Raw genomic sequence first — 15,162 nt, 5'->3', positions numbered from 1 at the left:
ATTGAAGGAAAAATAAAGAACTTCCCAGACTAAAAACAGATAAAGGAGTTTGTGACCACCAAACCAATATTAAAACAAATGATAAAGGCTTTGCTTTAACAAGAAGAAAAAAAAAACTGTTAAAAAAATAAAATGGCAATAAATACATTATCTATCAATAATCACTTTAAATGTAAATGGTTACATACTCCAATCAAAAGACATAGGGTAGCTGAATGGATAAGAAAACAAGAGACCAACCTCAACTGAAAGATAAACACAGGCTAAAAGTAAAGGATAGGAAAAGATATTTCAGCCCTGGCTGGTGTAGCTAAGTGGATTGAGCTCGGGCCTTCAAACCAGAGGATCACGGTTTGATTCCCAGTCAGGGCACATGCCTGGGTTGAGGGCCAGTTCCCAGAAGGGGACACATGAGAGGCAACCACACATTGATGTTTCTCTCCCTCTCTTTCTCCTTCCCTCCCCCTCTCTCTAAAAATAAATAAATAAAATATTTTTTAAAAAGATATTTCATGCAAATGGAAAGAAAAAAAACTTGGGGTAGCAGTACTTATATCTGACAAAACAGACTTTAAAACCAAGACTATAGTAAGAGACAAAAAAGGACACTACATAATGAACAATTATGTAGTTCAATATATAACCCTAGTATACATTTATGTGCTCAACATAGGAGCACCTAAATATATAAAACAAATCCTGATGGACATAAAGGGAGAGATCTACAGAAATACAGTCATAGTAGGGGATTTTCACCCTTCACTGACTTCAAAGAATAGATCTTCCACATAGAATATCAATGAGGAGACAGTGGCCTTAAATGACATACTAGATCAAATGGCTTTAATTGATATCATCAGAGCATTTCAACCCAAAGCAGCAAAATATACATTCTTTTCAAGTCACATGGAACATTTTCTAGGATAGATCACATGTTCGGACACACAAGTCTCAATAAATATAAATTCAGTAAATGTATTTTACTGAAATCATACTGGACATCATCTCTACTCATAAAACTATGAAACTAGAAATCAATCCCAAGAAGAAAAGTGAAAAATACACAAAGACATGGAAGCTAAAAAACATGTTATTAAACAATGAATGGGTTAACAGTGAGATAAAGGAAGACATCAGAAGAAGAGTTGGAAACAAATAAAAATGAAAAACACAACAATCCAAAAATTTGTGGGACACAGGAAAGTACTAAAATGGGAATTCATAACATTACAGGCCTATCTCAAGAAACAAGAAAGGCTCAAATAAACAATCTAATTTTATACTTAAAGAAACTTGACAAAGAACAACAAACAAAGCCCGAAGAAAGTAGAAGGAAGGAAATAATAACGATCAGAGCAGAAATAAATGAAATAGAGTCTAAAAAAACTAATAAAAAAGATCAATCAATCCAAGAGCTGGTTCTTTGAAAAAATAAACAAGACTGACAAACCTTTAACCAGACTCATCAAGAAGAAAAGAAAGAGGAGCCTAATAAATAAAATCAAAATGAAAGAGGAGAAATAACAACTGACACCAGAAAAATACAAAGTATCATACAAAATTATTACAAATAATTATATACCAGCAAACTGTGCAAACTGGATGAAATGAGTAAATTCCTGGAAACATATAATCTTCCAAAACTAAATCAGGAAGAATTAGAGAATCTCAATAGATAGACTGCACCTAGAAAAATTGAAACAATAATCAAAAACCTCCCAATAAACAAAAGCCCTGTGGCTTCACAGATGAATTTTACCAAACAATCTGAGAAAAACTACATTCTTCTCAAAATATTCCAAAAAATTTAAGAGGAGGGAAGACCCCCATGCTCATTTTACAAGGCCAGCATTATCCTAATTATAATACCAGATAAAGACACTCCAAAGAAAAAAATTATAGGCCAATATCCCTGATGAACATAAATGCTAAAATTCTCAAATGGGATTTATTCCAGGGATGCAAGGTTGGTATAATAACCACGAATCAATAAACATGATATAAAAAAAATAAACATGATATATCACATAAACAAAATGAAAGATGAAAATCACATGATCATATCAATAGATGCAGACAAAGCATTTGATAAATTCCATACCTATTTATGATAAAAACTCTCAGCCAAGTAGGAACAGAGGGAACATATCTAAATATAATAGAGGCCTTATATAATAAATCCACTGCATCATACTCAATGGGTAAAAACTGCAAGTGTTACCCTTAAGATTAGGAGATTGGGAATAAGACAGGAACATCCGCTTTCACCACTATTATTCAACATAGTACTGGAAGTCCTACCATAGCAATCAGACAAGAAGAAGAAATAAAAGACATCCAAATTAGAAAGGAGGAAGTAAAACTGTCATTATTTGCAGATAACATACTACATATAGATAACTCTAAAGATTCTACCAAAAAATTATAAGAATTGATCAATGAATTCAGTAAAGTTTCTAGAATACAAAATTAATATCCATAAAAGAGTTGCATATTGATATGCCAATAATAAACTATCAAAAAGGGAAGTGAAGAAAACAATCCCATTCACGATGGATTCAAAAAGAATAAAATACCTAGGAATGAATCTAATCAAGGATGGAAAAAGGCCTGTACTCAGAAAATTATAAGATAATGAAGAAAGAAACTGAAGATACGAGTAAACGGATGCTATGTCCATGAATAGGAAGAACTAACATCATTTAAATGCCCATACTACCCAAAGCAATCAGTAATTCAACACAATTCCTATCTGGATACCAATGATGCATTTCACAGAACTAGAACATATATTCCAAAAATTTATATGGAACCACAAAAGAACCCAAATGGCAACAGTGATCTTGAGAAAGAAGAAAAAAATTGGTGGAATCACACTGACTAATATCAAACTATAAGTCCACAGTAATCAAAACAGGATTGTACTGGCATAAAAACAGACATATGACAGAGGAGGCAAAAACATATAATGGGATAAAGATAATTTATTCAATTAATGGTGTGGGAAAAACTGGACAGATACATACAGAAAAATGAAACTAGACCATCTTCTTATGCCACACACAAGAATAAATTCAAAATGGATTAAAGACTTAGATGTTACATACAAAAACATAAAAATCCTAGAAGAAAACATAGGCAGTAAAATCTCAGATAATACCCTAACTAGTGTGGCTCCTGGGTTGGGCATCATTCCACAAACCAAAAAGTTGCCAGTTAGATTCTCGGTTAGGACACTTGCTTAGGCTGCAGGCCAGGCCCCTGGTTGAGGGCGTGGGAGAAGTAACTGATCAATGTATCGCTCACACATGAATGTTTCTCTCCCTTTCTTTCTTCCTCCCTTTCCCTCTCTCTAAAAATAAAATCTTTAAAAATGATAAAATAAAATCTCAGACTTTGCTCATTGCAGTATTTTTTCTGATATATTATCTCAGACAAGGGAAACAAAAAATATAAACAAAGTGGACTAAATCAAACTAAAAAGTTTTGCATAGCAAAGGAAACCATCAACAAAATGAAAAGACAATCCACTGAATGGGAGAACATGTTGCCAATGCTACATCTGATAAGGTATTAATTTCCAAAATTTATAAAGAACTCACACAACTTAACACCAAAAAAAAAAGAATCCAATTAAAAAGTGGAAAAAGAACCTGAATAGACACTACTCCAAAGAAGACATAAGGATGGCCGATAGACATATGAAAAGCTCAACGTCACTAATCATCAGAGAAATGCAAATGAAAACCACAATGAGATATCACCTCACAACTGCCAGAATGGATATCATTAATAAATCAACAAACAAGTGTTGGCAAGAATGTGGAGAAAAGGGAACCCTCATACACTCCTGGTGGGAATGCATATGGGTGCAGCCACTGTGGAAAACAGTATGGAGTTAACCTCAAAAAATTAAAAATGGAACTGCCTTATGACCCAGCAATTCCACTTCTGAAAATTTATCTGAAGAAACCTGAAACACTAATTCAAAAGAATATATGTACCCTTATGTTCACTGCAAGGTTATTTACAATAGCCAAGATTTGGAAGCAGCCAAATGTCCATCAGTAGATGACACTATGGTACATTACACAATGGAATACTACTTAGCCATAAAAAAGAAGAAGAAAATGTTACCCTTTGCAACAGCATGAATGGACCTGGAGATTATTATGCTAAGTGAAATAAGCCAATCAGAGAAAGATAAATACCATATGATTTCACTCATATGTGGAATCTAATGAACAAACTGAACTAACAAGCAAAATGGAGACAGACTCATAGATAGAGGACAGTCTGACAACTCTGGCAGGGGCTTGAGGAGGTGGAGGGATCAAACAACAACAAAAAAAGAACTCATGGACACCAACAACAGTGTGCTGATGATGGTGGAGGGAGAGAAAGGGGGCAGGGGCAGATAAATAGTAATGGAAAAAATGCAACAAAAAATCAACTATTAAAAAAGGAAACTAAGTCTACAGCCATACCACCCTGAATGCGCCAGATCTCATCTGATCTCGGAAGCTAAGCAGGGTCAGGCCCGGTTAGTACGTGGATGGGGAAAAAAGGAAACTAAAACACAAAATAAATAAAAGACCTCACTTAACAGATAAATTTTAGGACTAGTAGATTTCTACTGTTTTAAGTACAGTAGTAAAACATTCTAAAAGCAGGATATATGACAAGTGATGAACTTCTGTTCTTTATCAAATATAAACTCCATAAACTTATAGGTGTAAAAATTGTACAGATACTCTATTTACATGCCCCTCTCCAAAAGACTTTTCATCCCTTGTTCAAATAAAGCTTCACTTATTCACTCTGAGTAATGATTAGCTACAGAAATACAGAAAGACAACATGAAGTCCCATTTACCTATGCTCCGCAGGTACAGGCGGTGGCCAAACAGCAGGATCTCTAAATGGTTCTTCTTGACAGGACACAGGAAAATCTGGGGGCTTGTCCATTTTAAAACTTTCCAAAGTGTTGACAATACTTTTAACTTGTTCGTATTCTTCCAATAATTCTTGCCGAACCTTGAAAAAATATATATGTAGCCTTTATATCAAAAATTTTTTAAAGTTTATACATTGCAAGTAATAAATTGCTACAGAATGTAAGTTTCCTTAATGTTTATCAAAGTATGCAAAATGAGTCATTAAAACATATTTAAAAACAAAGAACTATTTAAAGTGATGTAGACACAAAGGCAGCTCAAGACTGATTTGAGAAAAAGCCTTCATGGGGCAAGTAGTTATATGTTTTTCATAGTGGAACTTTATTTTTACCGAGGAATGTAATGACCATGAACACAACTTAAAATAAGTAACTAAGTCAGTAATAAGTTAGGCATTCCCAGAAATCTGCAATATTAATGCTAAATCCTTTTAACATACTTGGCAATAGCTTCCAAAAAATTATCAACCAAAATTTTAACCAGCATTTCCTGTCCCCAATTATCACTTAATATGAAATGCCTGCCTGTCATGAGCATCTGAAAGCCTGAAGTAATAAAAAACTATGAATTACCCACTTCTAATTTTTATTTGAATTCTCCTTCACCTAAAATCTGAATTTTTGGGGCTTTGTTAAATTCTTTCAAGCCCTAGGTAAAGTTTATTTTGAGCTCAAAAGCAAAATTTGTTCCTATACTTAAAAAAATCTCACTGAGCACTTATTATGTAGAAATTCTTGTGTTTTCACATTTATAAGTTCAGCTTAACAACTGTTGTTTTTTTTTACAGAAATCACATTTAGCAGAGCATAAGTAACTTTCCCTTAATTTTATCTTGGATAATATATAGAAAGGAACACATAAAGGAGAGGAAGAACCAAAGAAAAACCTAGGTAAAATTCAATTGCTCATAGATGCAGTTATATTATAAACTTAGAAAAAGGAAATTTTAAAAACTAATAGAAATATAGTAGAAATATCTGAATAGAAAGGGCAACTACTTAACGCAATTAAGAACATGTCAAAAATATTTCCATGCTACATTAGTAAAGCACTCATCTGTGGCTAGTATGCAGGATAGAAGAAAACAACTAACAATTTCAACCTGAGTTAGAGCAAGTATATTGTTCTCACTCAACATAATCTGGTAACATTAGGCTGAAAAAGAAGCCAAGTTTAATCTGAAAATTTAGTAAACATCAATCTGACTAGCAGAAAAATTAGAAGAAACACTTAAAAGGTATTCGTACGTAAAATGGAAACTGCAAAGAAATTCTTGACTCTGCACTATTAATTTTAAAAGAATTTTAAGTTTTAAGAATAAGTGGGGAAAATATAATTCATGTTTTTATTAACTGTACTATTATATAATCAAGTTGTATACTCAAGAGACAGCAACTATATTAGTGTTTTTATTAGATTACTGACTTCTTTGTATTTATAAGGAGTCTTTCAAAAGAAGAGGAAACTTTTTTTAATCCTCACCAAAGGATATGTTTTATTAATTTTAGAGAGAAGAAGGAAGGGGTTAGAGAGGGAAAGAATCATCAATATGAGAGAAACATCAATCAGTTGCCACATGTATGCGCCCCAACCAGGCATCGGATGTGTAACCTAGGTATGTGCCCTGACCAGGAATCAAACCCGAAACCTTTTGGTGTAAGGGGTGACATTCCAATCAACTGAGCTACCAGGGCAGGGAATAGAGGAAACTTCCTTCAAGAAAAAAATGTCATGAAATGGGTCAAAACTACATGTTAAATTGAAAGGGGAAAGGGCAAGTAGCTGTACCTTATTTCAAAAATTTGTACTCACAATTAGGCAACTGATCATGAAAATTAAAAAAAATTAAAAGTAGATTCAATTAGAATTAAGTTGGGTTGTCCAGAAAGTTCATTTGGTTTTTTCCATAAGATGGCTCTAGTAGTGCTTAGTTGTCTTTACCTTCATTCAAAACAATTTTGCTAGATTGTATTGTGACAGCTGTTATATCAACATGCATTTTAAAAAACTTAACAAAATTGGTGAATTCTTGTGTAGCCATTTTAATATTGAAGATGGAAGAAAATACGTAATTTCAAGAAAAGTAAAAATGCAACTGAAATGCCAAAAAAAGATTAGTGCAGTGTATGGAGAAGGTGTTGTGAGTGATCAAATGTGTCCAAAGTGGTTTACGAAGTTTCGTGCTGGAGGTTTCTCGCTGGATGATGCTCCATGGTCAGATAGACCAGGTGAGTTTGACAGTGATCAAATCAAGACATTAATTGAGAACAATCAATGTTATACCATGTGGTAGATAGCTGAGATACTCAGAATATCTGAATCTATAAAGTTATGGGTGAAAATAAAAAAAATGTCTTTTATTTTATGGAAAAAACTAAATGGACTTTTGGCCAACCCAATTATCTTTGATGTATGTCTCATGAAATAATCAAAAATACATAAAATATTAACTGGGCAAGACAAAAAAAATATTTAGAGTACATTTTAATATCTCAGTGGTCAGCCATATAACAACAACTTACAATATCTCAAGCTCCAATCTTTCAAGTACAATAGACTACTGCCCTGACTCAATGAATAATGTGACCTTACCTGTTGCCATTTGCCTTTGATAGCTGGGTCTCTGACTGACTGGCAATGTCTCTGAATCTGCTGGATCACCCCTTGGTAATACACCATTGATGAGTCATAATTTCCAAGAAGTGCATATTCTCTTCCTTTCTTTGCATTGTCACAAATCTCAGCCAAGTTCATCTTTTTTCAGAGACCTAAACATAAATATAATGGCTTTTTATTAAGTTTTCAGCACCTACTTTAAATTATTTTTTATTATTCTTTAAAACATCAGCTTTTTAAAACTACTTGGAAAGTCAGGATGGTTCTCTTCTTCAAGTTATTTGAATGCATCTTAGAGTACTGAACAAAGTTTCTAATTTTGGCAGTACAAAGGAGATCACAAAAGAACACCCAAAGAGATAATAAGAAACTACACAGCTCTGAACTACTGATTCATGTTACAGGTACTGGTTTTCCTTGCTCATTTATAATGACTACAAGCTGCAATAATAGTAAAGATGATCTTGCTTTATTCCTTTCAATTTACCCTTGACAATGTAGAAATATATGAATATCCCATATTTGCCACTGATGTCAATTAAAACTGCAGAAATCAATTCTCACTGAAACTATCTGGCCCAAGAACAAAAAGTCACACTGAAGAAATACATTTTAAAGAAACAGTCCTAGTTACTCATGCATAATTTATATGCATTTAATGAGTCATACAATTTATATCTAAGCAAAATCCTGTGAATTAAACTACATTAGCCCTTTCTGTTCCTCAACTGTAATCACTCATGACCCTGTCGTTCTCTATAGCTTTTTGTCTGTGCAAACAACTATCACTATCTTTTCTATACTACAAAATGCTAGAAAACCATCATCTGAATCTCTGATTTGTCCCAAAGCCCTCCAGCCTATCGTCCTTCTGGCTTTTCTTCCAGGTTTTCCATACATCTTCCAGAATCATCCTAGACTTTTCACCCAAGACTACAAAGAGTAAAAAGTCCAGGGCTACAGAAGAGTGGCATCCTGGGAAGAAGTCCAAATCACCCTATTCTTATTTCCTGGAACAATAAACCAGGAAGTGTTGTTTTTCTGTGCCTTCCCAAAGGAGTCAGTTTGGTGTGGATAGCTTGGCTCTTCTCCACCACTTTTCTTCACACTTTTCTTCATGGGCTCTAACACTCTTCCTCAAAATTAACCATATCTACTTCTAGGCATTTGAAGTGACTCCAGTACATTCTTGAAAATAGAACTGTTTCCTTTAGGTGTTTTGGCATGTTATATGTGCCCCTTCTCCCAGCGCAGGTTCATCGAAGCAACATCTATGTTACTTGAGAGTCACACTGCAGCAACTAGTACACTGTTTTTACACAGTAAGAAATTCCAATGTTGTTTAAATCGATCGCAGAATAGAGAACAACCATGGAAAACCTCTTCCTCAAATTAGAATATTAACACAAAGCAGTATGGTGTTTTTACAGTGAATAATCTTCAATCAATAAAGGTGTTCCATATATTATTTTCCTTTAAAGGCACTGTGAGACTAAACATGAATTCTGCTGATATATGCAGGTATATTACTGTGTAAAATGAAAATGCCTTGATGTAAAGCAGGACTCGGGGAACTTTTTCTGTGAGGGACCAGACATAAAATATTTTAGGTTTTGAGAACCACAGGCAATATTGAGGACACTAGTTAAGTAGTTACATTAATGATACAAAATTTTCCATAATTTTTATTGATAAAATTCAAAATGTTATAATAGTTGAGCAACACTTTTTGTAAAATAGGTCTCCTAATGAAAATAAAATTTCTGTGGGAAGAAAAAATATTTCACTTGTTAGTTTACATTCCAAGTTACTGTTCCCTACCATCAAAAGCAAATGCAAATGTTCATACATTAGTACTGATTTTTAATAAGATTTTATGTCTTTCATGTTTGGAAATGTCTTTTGATCCAGATAGGGTCTGTCACATACAGATATCAAATCACAAGCATACAATTTCATTCAGCATAACTGTTGTTTGGAAGGCATTTAAAGAATTTACTCCTGATAATTGTCTCTTGAGTGTTACTACCTTGTAGATTAATTTATTTTAATTGAAAGTTAGGAGGAGTGCCTCACCTGCAGTTAAATGGATTTCTTAATATGAAAATGCCCTTTGCACTTGCATCAAAGTCTGAAAAATGCTACTAAAACTGTAGTTTGAGCTCAGAAAATACATGTCCTGCTAATCTAGCCAGAGGGAAAGGGGAATGAAGATCTCACTTCTTTGCTTTAACTTTGGACTGCATAGAAAGCTGTATAAAACAGCCTGATAGCCCTGGCCAGTGTGGCTCGGTTGCTTGGAGTGTTGTTTCTCTCTCCCTCCTTTCTCCTCTCTCTAAAATCAGTAAGCATGTCCTCGGGCCAGGATTAAAAAAGAATTTTTTAAACAGCTTCATAGCACTTATGAGTTAAACAATATTAGGTGGCATTGAAACAACTTCTAGATTTGCATATAAACCAGTTTCGTCTTGTAATTTTAGATGGAATCCTTTAAAAAACATCAGATCTGCAGTAAAAAACTAATTTCCAAAAACATTCAGTGTTCAGTAATAGTGGTTGAGAGTAGTTCCTCTGATTCAGAAAAACTGCAAATGAGCCCTAAGTTCACAAACATTGTAATACAACTTTACCACTACTAAGTCACTGACTGATCTGTCCCGTCCTAGAACAAGTTCAGATATTTAGCTTCAATTTCTGACAAAAATTCATGGAACTGACAATGGCTAAGGCCACAAGAGCAATACTTTGAGACACTGCTGGTTCCATATTGCATGATAGAGTCAAATATTACCTCCAAAATACCTGCTGATAAACAAACAATGGATATAGACCTTAACCACCTTACATTTGCACAGCTTTATAAATCTTTTCGCCTAAGCTTTTTTGTTCTATACCTTTAGCTGTATGACATCTTAGCAGATTCTACTTCAGGTAGAACAGACTTAGTGTTTTCTCAAGTTTTTGTAAATATTCTTGCCTGTACTTATTCCATGAACACTATTCATTAAAACTAATTCTTCAGTAACTTCAGACTCATCACTGACTTCTCAAGTAAGCAACAAATGACAATTGTAACATCTGTCAATTCATCAACAGTTAAGGAAAACCACTGAAAATCATCTGACTTCTTTTCAATTGATTATTGATACCCTCAACTCTTCCAGCAATTGTTCCTACCAAAAGGTCAATAGTCTTGCCCTGACTGGCATGGCTCAGTGGATTGAGTGCCGGCCTGACTCGCTGGTTTGATTCCCTGTCAGGGCACATGCCTGGGTGCAGGCTGGGCCCCTATTTGGCAGCAACAAGAGGCACCGACTGATGTTTCTCTCACACATCGATGTTTCTCTCCCTAACTTCCTGACTCCCTTCTCCTCTCTCTGAAAATAAATAAATAAAATCTTAGACAAAAAAGGTTAATAGTCTTTAAAAAATTTATTTTCTCCAAACATGTTTCTTTGCCCACTATAATCAAATATGATTTAGTTAATTCCCCACCAGTAAACAATTTCCTTGCTTGGTTAACAAATTAGACACTCAGAAACTTAATCTGGGTGCAGCCTGATTTTTGTTTTTCAATCTGGTATAGAAATTCGGCTGTGATAAAATATTCCTCCCTAAGTTTTCTAATTTTTCTGACCATCGCTCTATTAGTTAGGAATATTATGAGTAATTAGTCTGGTAATGTCAGTATACATTGCATCTCATTAGCACATCTGTAATGTCACGGCATAATAATCAAAATGCTTTGTCATCCAATTCAATAGTCTACACTCCATAGTGCTTTAAAAGTATAACATGTCAAGTCCATTCTTCTCTTTTCTTGTTTTGACATGATGTGTATGTGCTGATAATAAATAAGGTAAAACATCACAGTACAGTGAAATCATGGCACTCGAATCACTGTAATGTGCACCAAGCAACAATGCAAAGCAATGAGAATGCCGTAAAAATCTGTCACAACTCCTGAATTGTCATTCCAGCACAAAAGAAGCCATAGACAATATGTAAACAAATGAGTGTGGTTGCAATAAAACTTTATTTATGGACACTGATAACTGAATTTCACTTAATTTTCACATGCCACAAAATACTATTATTCTGGCTTTTTTAAACATTAAAAAAATGCAAAACCATTCTCAGTTCACAGGGCATTCAAAAGCAAGTGGCAGTCTGAATTTGGACTTAAATTGTACTCTGCCAACTCCTGCTTTCAGCTTGTCATTGGAATCTAGGAAAAATAATAGCTGGGGGAGGGGGGCAGGGGGGAGAGACAGTGGGGACAAGGGTTTTCAGGAACCACTATAAAGGACACATGGACAAAACCAAGGAGGAGGGTGAGCGCAAGGGAGGGAGGTGGGTTTGGCTGGGATGGGGGGATGGTAGGGAGAAAATGCAGACAACTGTAATTGAGCAACAATAAAGTAATTAAGGGATGGAGGAAGGAAGGAAGGAACAAGGAAAATAAAAGTAAATTAAACCCCCCAAAAGAAGAAAGAACATAATAAAGTTAAGAGCAGAAATCAATAAAACAGAAACAGAAAAAGTCAACACAGCTAAAAGCTGGTTCTTTGGAAAAATCATTAAAATTGATAAACCTCTAGTGACACTGACCAGGAAAGAAGGAGAGAAAACATGCTACCAAAGCAGAAATGAAAGAGGGGCTACAACCCCAAACTTCAGAGATATTAAAAGGTAAAAGAGGGCTTAGTGAAACTGACAAATTCTATGAAGGTCACAACATACCAAACTTACTCAAGGAGAAACAGAGTAATTAACCTGAATAGTTCCATTCAATGAAATTCAATTTGTAACATAAGATTTCCCCAGGGCAGGGGAGTGAAGGGGAACTCCAGATCCAAATGGCATCACTAGTGAACTCTCCCAAGCATTTAAGGAAAAAAATAAAATCAATTCTAAACAAAATCTCTCAGAAAAAAAAGAAGAGGTGGAAAAATATCCAATTTATACTTTATGACCAGCATTACTTTGACACAAAATCAGACATTATAAGAAATTTATATACCAATATTGCTCCAGAGCAGATATGAAAACCTTTAAATTTTAGCTAAGCAAATCCAGTAATATATTAAAAAGATAATGCATTATATACCCAACAGGGGCTTATACCAAAAATATAAGGTATTCTATTATATTTAAAACAAATCGATATCATTTTTATTTTTAATTCGTTTACATTGAATATTATCTTGTAATAAAGTTTCGGATGTACAGCATGGCAGTTACACAATCAGAGTTTACAAAATGTTCCTCCCAATATTTCCAGTACCCACCTGACACCACGCATGGTTATTACAGTGACTGTATTCACGATGCTGTACTTTACAACCCTGGGACTATTTTGTCAACACCAATCTGTTTCTCAATCGCTTCACCTTTTTCACCCAGTCCCCTATCTCCCTGCCCCCACGACCATCGGTCTGTTTTCTGTATTTAAAAGTCTATTTGTTTTGTTTGTTCACTTATACTGCCCTTTAGACTGCACATGTAAGTGGATCCCACATTTTTTTATGAATGGGAACACACATAGTATTTGTCTTTCTCTGGCTGATCCACTTTTCCCAGCACAATACCTTCCAAGTGCATTCAAGCTGTCACAAATGTTAAGATTTCATTCTATTTTATGGCTGAGTAATATTCCATTGTGTGTGTGTGTGTGTGTGTGTGTGTGTGTGTGCATGCACACTATCACTTTTTTATTCACTTGTCTATGGGCACTTGGGTTGCCTCTATATCCCAGCCACTGTAAACAACACCAGAAGAAACATAGGGTGCACATGTTTCTTCGAATTAGTATTTTGGGTTTCTTTGGATACATACCCAGAAATAGAACTGCTGGGTAACAGGGCAATTTCATTTTTAATTTTTTGAGGACTCTCATATTGTTTTCCATAGCAGCTATACAAATCTACATCCCCACCAACAATGTACGAGGGTTCTCTGCTCTCCACATCCTCACCAATGCTTGTTTCTTGATTTATTGATGATGGTCATTCTGACAGGTGTGAGGTAATATCTCACTGTGGCTTTAAACCACAATTCTCTGTTACACTGAGCATCAACTTATGTCTACTGGCTACCTGTATGTCCTCTCTGTAGAAGTGTCTATTCAAGTCAAGTCCTTTGCCCATTTTTTAAATGAATTAGGTTTTCTTTGGTGTTGAGTTATATGAGTTGCTTATAAACTTTGGATATTATTAACCTTTCATCAAATGTGTCATTGGCAAGTATCTTCTCCTATTCACTAGGCTGTCTTTTCATTTTTTTTAATTTTTTTTATTGATTATATTGTTACAGTTGTTCTATTCCCCCCTTCATTCCCCTCCACCCTACCCCCCCGTCCCCACCATAAGCCCCCCTTTAGTTTATGACCATGTGTCTCAAGTCCTTTAGATTCTATATTTCCCATGCTATTCTTGCCCCCCCATCTATTTTCTATCTACTGTCTATGCTACTTATTTTCTGTACCTTCTCCCCCCTTCTCCTCCTCCCACTCCCCTGTTGCTAACCCTCCTTGAGATCTTCATTTCTATGTTTCCACTCCTAATCTAGCTGTCCTTTTAGTTTGCTTTTGTTTTAGGTGTGGTTGCTGATAACTGTGAGTTTGCTGTCCTTTCACTGTTCATGTTTCTTTAACTTCTTTTTCTTAGATAAGTCCCTTTAACATTTCATGTAATAAGGGCTTGGTGATGATGAACTCCTTGAATTTGATCTTATCTGAGAAGCACTTTATCTGTCCTTCCATTCTAAATGAAAGTTTTGCTGGATAGAGCAAGCCAAAATTAAAATGAAGGAGAGAATCCTAGAAGCAGCAAGAGCTAAGGGGACAGTCACCTACAAAGGAGTCCCCATCAGACTGTCAGCAGATTTCTCCAAAGAGACCTTACAGGCAAGAAGGGGCTGGAAAGAGGTATTCTAAGTCTTTTCATTTTTTTGATAGTTTCCTTTACTGCGCAAAAACTTTTTACTTTGATGTAGTCCCATTTGTTTACTTTTTTATTTTCTTTGCCCAAAGAGATATATCAGAAAAAATATTGCTAAGAGAAATGTGAGAAATTTTACTGCCTATTTTTTCTGCTAAAAGTTTTATGGTTTCAATTCTTAAATTTAAGTCTTCAATCCATTCTGAGTTTCTTCTTATATATGGTGTAAGAAGGTGGTCTAGTTTCATCTTTTTGCATGTGTCTGTCCACTCTTCCCAACACCACTTACTAAATAGACCATCTTTACTACATTGTATGTCCTTGCCTCCTTTGTCAAATATTGACCATTATTGGTATGGGTTTATTTCTGGCTCCCATGAGGGTGCAGCACCAAACAGGAGGTAGGTTGGGGTGAAGAGGAATGGCCCCTACCCCAGTACCATACAACACAGTCTCTGATACCGGAGTCTGCTGGGATCTCTCCACCACCAACCCAGGCAGCTGAATCCTCTACAGGGTGTGAGGTTGGCAGGGCAGGGCAACAGGGGGTTGGCTGATGCCATACGGAGGGGTGTGTTTAGCCCAAGAAAGATGGTGTCTATGGGCAGTGTGGGAGAGGGACTCAGCACAGGAACCCTGGCAGCTGTC

The 15,162-nt window shown here is 35.3% G+C and overlaps 1 protein-coding gene across 6 annotated transcripts in view; it reads right to left on the bottom strand.

Annotated features, from left to right (window-relative positions):
* The window catches only part of KATNAL1 (katanin catalytic subunit A1 like 1), a 138,484-nt gene that overhangs the window by 97,082 nt on the left and 26,240 nt on the right, over nt 1–15,162 (bottom strand). For all 6 annotated transcript variants that reach the window (XM_053672890.1, XM_053672894.1, XM_053672889.1 and 3 more), the window contains exons 2-3: nt 7,550–7,725; nt 4,876–5,036 (exon numbers count right to left, since the gene is read on the bottom strand). In XM_053672890.1, coding sequence (XP_053528865.1) covers nt 4,876–5,036; nt 7,550–7,711 — 323 coding nt within the window. In that variant the 5' untranslated portion in view covers nt 7,712–7,725. The remainder of the gene's footprint in view (nt 1–4,875; nt 5,037–7,549; nt 7,726–15,162) is intronic.

This window comes from Artibeus jamaicensis, unplaced genomic scaffold (assembly GCF_021234435.1).
Source record: "Artibeus jamaicensis isolate MK-2021 breed Jamaican fruit bat unplaced genomic scaffold, CSHL_Jam_final contig_793, whole genome shotgun sequence".
NCBI classification, from domain to species: Eukaryota; Metazoa; Chordata; class Mammalia; order Chiroptera; family Phyllostomidae; genus Artibeus; species Artibeus jamaicensis.
This window is presented reverse-complemented; position numbering and strand designations above follow the sequence as displayed.